The 5,766-nt window shown below is 28.6% G+C and overlaps 1 protein-coding gene across 2 annotated transcripts in view; it reads left to right on the top strand.

Annotated features, from left to right (window-relative positions):
- LOC136071915 (transmembrane protein 107-like) overlaps positions 1–4,042 on the top strand; it is a 19,913-nt gene extending 15,871 nt beyond the window's left edge. For both annotated transcript variants that reach the window (XM_065797727.1, XM_065797728.1), the window contains exons 5-6: positions 2,622–2,718; positions 3,773–4,042. In XM_065797727.1, the coding sequence (XP_065653799.1) occupies positions 2,622–2,718; positions 3,773–3,839 (164 nt within the window). In that variant the 3' untranslated portion in view covers positions 3,840–4,042. The remainder of the gene's footprint in view (positions 1–2,621; positions 2,719–3,772) is intronic.
- Positions 4,043–5,766: the final 1,724 nt, after the last annotated feature.

The raw sequence follows: 5,766 nt of genomic DNA, 5'->3' as shown, positions 1-5,766 counted from the left end.
TGAAAAGTAAAAATTAAAAAAAAAAATTCAAGTAAAAAAGTTTCATATCTTTCCTAATCTAAAACAAAACCATAGCTAAAACAAAAACATATGTAACATGTGTTACATATTGTATGTTTCCACACAGTTTTGCTTGAACTTTAAAAGGTTCTCTAAAAGTTGTCAAAAATTGTGCATATTAAGAAAACATTTTGCTAAATAGCATAAAACCTTTCTCAAATTAAATTTAAATATTTTCTCTGCTTGTTAATTTTAAATTTTAAAATAAAATAAAAAAATAAATTAACTTCATGCCTTTAAATTGCTAGCTTTCATGCCTTTAAATTGCTACCTTAAAATGCTAGCTTCAGTAAATAAAGCAAAATAAAATCAATACAAAATTATTAGAAAAAAATATTCTAAAAAATTAAAATGCAATTATTAAACCAAAAAACGTTTATTTTTGAAAATTAAATAACGAAATATTTATTTGATATTTAAAAACTCCTATTTTGTTAATAGTGTCAATTGATATACAGTTGATCTTGCCAATATCAAAACTAAAAGATGGTAATAACAAAACTGCAATATTTTATTTAACTAAAGTAAGGCTGCATAATCTTCAGTTCTCTCTAAAGTGTTTAAAAATTGCTTGACTGGTTCTTGTTTTCCTGCCTGCTGGAAAATGGCATCTGTTATTCCAATTTTCAAAAATCTCAGGAGAACACTCTGACCCCTCAAGTTATTGTCCAATCAGTCTTCATTCTGTTATGAGCAAGAACTTTAAGTCTTTGATCAAAAAACTTCTCACACCCCATCTTTAATCAAATAACTTACTGTCAGACAATCAATATGGTTTATGATCCTCTTACTCTACGTCTGATTTGCTTCTGTGAAGCGGAGAGGCTAGGGTTATTCCTCTTGACATATCTAAGACTTTCAACAAAGTTTTGCATGCTGGTCTTCTCCATAAGCTTATTTCATAAGGTGTATCTGGGAAAGTTTTTGAGGTTATCAAATCATTTCTTTCTAACCGCTTTATTAAAGTCATCCTCGAAGACTCACACTCTTCTTAGTTTTTAGTAACTTCCGGGGTACATCAAGGATCTATTCTTTGTCCTGTTTTATTTCTTATCTACATTAATGAAACCTTACATCTAAAGTAGCTCTTTTTACTGATGACTCAACTTTATATTCCTGTCTTGACAAAAAGTCTTCTCTCTTTTGATTGCTTAGAACAGGCAGCTGATCTTGATTCTGATATCACTTCTGTAACAAATTGGGGTTATAATTTCACAGTGGCTAGTAAATTTAACCCTGACAAAACTCAGTTATTTACTGGAAACAACTATCGCAATACTGTTGGCATTTCTATATTAATGAATGGCAACCTTCTCACTGAGCTCTCTTCTTTACGTCCTCTTGGAATAATCGTTTACTACTGACCTTTCATGGAAACCATATATACAATCGATTGCTAAATTAGCATCTGCTAAGGTTTCTTTTCTTTATTGCGCTCACCATTTTTTCTCTCCTGATTCCATTCTCTACCTCTACAAATCTCTTATTCGTCCCTGTATGGAATACTGTTGTCATATTTGGGCTGGTTCTTCTAATGATGCTCATTATCTTCTCAACAATTTGCATTGTAAAGGTAGTTGGACTCGCTCTATATGCTAATTTTGAGCCTCTTTCCCATCGCCATTAAGTTGCATCTCTATCTCATTTCTACAAATAATATCATGGTCGCTGCTCAAAGGAGCTATCATCTCTAGTTCCATCAATTGAAACTCATTCTTGCTTGACTTGTCATTCAGTATAGTATCATTTTTGCGTTGTATCTGCCCTTGTATGCTCTAAAAAGTTTTAATCGTCTAGTTTTCTCTGCACTTCAACCCTTTGGAACTCTCTCCCATCTTCATATTTTCCTGATTCATACAACCTTTAACTTTTCAAGACTTCTGTCAACCGTTTCTATGCTCTATAACTATATTCTTTTTTTTTTCAAGTAACTCCCAACTTAATAGTGGTTGTTTGCAGCCTTGTCGGGAGTGCATCAGAATAAAAAATAAAATAAAATTAGGTTGTCTTGATGATCCAAAAGTTAGTCATATTTATAGTTGTAGCAAATTATATTTGTAAGAACAGTTGTCTAGCCTTAACTAGACAACTGTTCTACAATTATTACAATCGTCTTATAATTAATCTTAATATTAACAAAATCAACAGTTGATATTGATTGACGCTTTTAAAAAAATAGAGGTTCTGTATCTTCTTAAAAACCAAGTAAATAGTTTATTTTTAAAAATAAAAGTTTGTTGCTTTAATAATGGTTTTTTTAGAGTTTTGTTTTCTAAATTTTTTTATTGTCTTTTTATTCTGTTTTATTTATTGAAGCTATCAATAATTTAAATGTTTTTTAAATAAATTTTTTCTTCAAATTAATTTAAAGAAAAAATTTTAGAACCAACTTTGACCAATATAAATGTTCATAAATATTTTTATTAGTGTGTGTGAACAGTCTGAGTGTAAGCATTAGAATGTCTAAAATTTACAGATTGCTTGCAATTTTTAATTTAATATATAGTTAATTTATTTATTTTAGTTTCATAACTTATTGTTTTTTCTTTAAAAATATGTAGCTATAATAACTCATGTGAGTGCTTCAATTTCTTTATCAATGTTTGTTCTTGAATATTGGACTTGTGATAGATTTTGGTACATATTTGGTTTTTGTAGGTAAAATATAATTTGTTATATTTCCTAACTAATTATAATAATTATATATATATATATATATATATATATATATATATATATATATATATAATTTTGACGTTTTTTTATGTAAGACTATTATTCTAATTTGTTGAGTTATCCATGTATTATAATTTAGAAAGGGGTAGTAGTTTATTATATTGTGTTGGCTTATTACAAGGACAATGATTATAAAAAATCATTTTGGACATTTTAAAATTTAATTAAAAAAACTTGTTGTAAAAGTATTCTACAAGAATATGAGTTTATTAATTTTAAGCTGCATTGAGTTTGTTAAAACTCTTTTCTTAGACTTGGAGTTTGCAGAAGCTCTAGCTTTCAGTGAGCTGGTCACATTTAAAAATAAAATATTTAAATAAAAACTAAAAATTTGTAAATGGTTCTAGGCAGGGCTGATGACCCGGGTTTTGAAGTAGGGGGGGGGAGGCAATTGTCAATTTCTAAAAAGTTTTCCTCTATATCTAGAAATTTCTTTAAAAAAAAAAAGTCCCGTAGAAAAAAAGTGAAAGCAGGGCTAATACCCCATTTTTCCTTATTAAAATTATTATTACATTATTTATTGCTTCTTTCTCACAAAAAGTTAAATTTATACTTTTTTTTTTAAATGCTTTTAATATTTATGGAATAATTAACCAACTTGTGTCTAATGATATTGTCAATGCACTATGCATATCGTCTTGTGAACTAAATTAATCTAACTTATCAGGTTATTATACTAGGTTGCATGACTTAAAAATTTTACAATAAAATCTTGTTTTTAACAAGGGAACTATTCAGACAGTTGGAATGATAAAAAGTTTTTTTTTTTAAACATAGTTTTCTAAAATAAGTTTAACAGTAAAAACTAATTAATTTAACATAAAAAAAAGATATATATAAAAAATAAAAATTTTTTATTCTTTAACTCTGCAGTTAATGTAAAATTAATAAACTATTTTTTTTGTTCTGGTTTTTGAAAATAGCTTTTTTTTATTTTATTTGTTTCTAACACTTGTTTTTTGTGTTTGTTTTTTAGCGCTTTTCCCGCATCGTTAGAACTGGTCACACTCATGTTATTTATGATTTGCAAAAAAAGATATTAAAATGTTTAGTAATAAAACATTATGGTAGTAGAATAGTGCGAACTTTTATAAAAATGCGCAGGTCATTTAAAGTTTGCTTTCTCTTCGCCTTAAACAGAACGTTTTTAATGTTTTTACTTTCACCAGTTTGTATATATTTTAAATAAATGTTTTATAAAGAGCATATAAAATGTTAAGAGAAAAAGAAAAATATAAGTTATAATATATTTTTAAAGAAATTATGTCTTAAATAAAATGTTATTGAACTAAAAAGTAGAAGTTATATAAATTGAATTAAAAAAATTTTTAATTGAAGTTTTTAATCATTCTCAAATTGAAAATCAAAATTCTCAGAGTAATCACTATTACTCTGCTCCACCTCTCTAATAAGACTGTTTGAATTTTTAGAAAAACTACTTTTATATTTTATATATCTTCCATAAAGTACGTACGAAGGTATGGGGAAGGAGGTGTTGCCTAAAAAAAGTACAAATGCGTACAAGGTAAAAGGTGGTGTTAGAAACAGCGAGTACGTACACGGTTTGACTCTCTTGTTTTTTGTCTCTCTTAAAATATAATTTCTTTTTTTAACAAAAGCATTGCGTTTCACGGGTTTAAAAAATCCGCCTACGTACTTTATGGATAACCCCCACCCACGCCACTCTCCTCCCCCGGAGGTTATTTAAGCGTTTGTTTTGTAAAAGTTAATTTTGGTTGAGCGAAGCCTACGCTTTTGCTTTAGTGTGTTTTTTTTTTAAATTCTGTTAAACTAGGTACAAGTAATTGCAAAAAAAATTGCTGATGCTTTGAGTATTAGAAAAAATAAAATGTTATACAAATAAGACGTTTTTGTAAAATTGTTAATTTTCAAACTTCTATTATCTCATCTTAAATCTAACAACTAACTCTCAAACAATCATTGTGGCTTTTGATCATCTCGTTCTACAGCTGACGTGTTAGATGTTATAGCAGAAAGGTTCTATTGTACATTATATGGAAGCAGCGAAGAAAAGACTATTTCTCTTGACATACCAAAAGCTTTCAATTAAATTTCTGCCATTTTTTAAAAGTTATTGAGTTATTTTCTTTTAACCACAATATTAAAGCTGTCATTGAAGGACAACACTACGGAGTGGCGATGTTTCGTTTAACATCGTTAAATACGTCGATGCATCGAAACACGCATCGTTAAATAATGCATTGAACATCCATCATCGTTAAACTGCATCGAAAGATTGGATCGTTAAACAATGCATCGAAAGAATAAAAATAAAGTTTATAAAACAGTTAAATTCAAAACTAAAATCTTATTTGGTTATTGTTATTTGCTAGTGTGCTACAGTTATGGAATAAAAAATTTACAGAGAAAAAAAAATTGTTCACATATTCTTCTAACATGCATTTTCTTTATCTGTCTTAGGTTTTTCTTATATTAACAAGTTTTTTCAACTTTGTATGATAATTGATTTGTTCTCCATCACAAAAGGTATTTCCAACTGTGTAAAACACTCGTTCAGAGGAAGCTACTGAAATTGCCAATATTCTCCTTGATTGGAGGAAAAGCTTTGAGAAAGCTACTAGAATTGCCAATATTCTTCTGGCAAAGCGGGCAAGTTTGGGATACTTAAATGATTGGTTCTTCCAGTAACGAAGTATATACTCGTTATTGGCAATCAATGTTGTTGTTAAATAGCTTTCTAACACTGCCTTAATCTCCGTTAAAAATCTTCAAGCTTTCACAAGTATCCAGTTATTTTGTTTTCTGAGGCTGTGTCTGTGTCTTGTGTTTCATCAATGAAGTATTGTGATGTGTTGGTGAGGTGTTCTTAAGTTTGACCTTTCACATGTTAAACTCAGATTCCTTCAAGGATATCTTGGTTATGTTGTACCTTTCCCCAATGTAATGCAATCTTGATCATTTGTAGCGTGGATCTAACATGATTGCATG

Source organism: Hydra vulgaris, chromosome 05 (genome assembly GCF_038396675.1).
Source record: "Hydra vulgaris chromosome 05, alternate assembly HydraT2T_AEP".
NCBI classification, from domain to species: Eukaryota; Metazoa; Cnidaria; class Hydrozoa; order Anthoathecata; family Hydridae; genus Hydra; species Hydra vulgaris.
The sequence above is the reverse complement of the archived record's forward strand: the minus strand, read 5'-3'. Positions and strand labels throughout refer to the sequence as shown.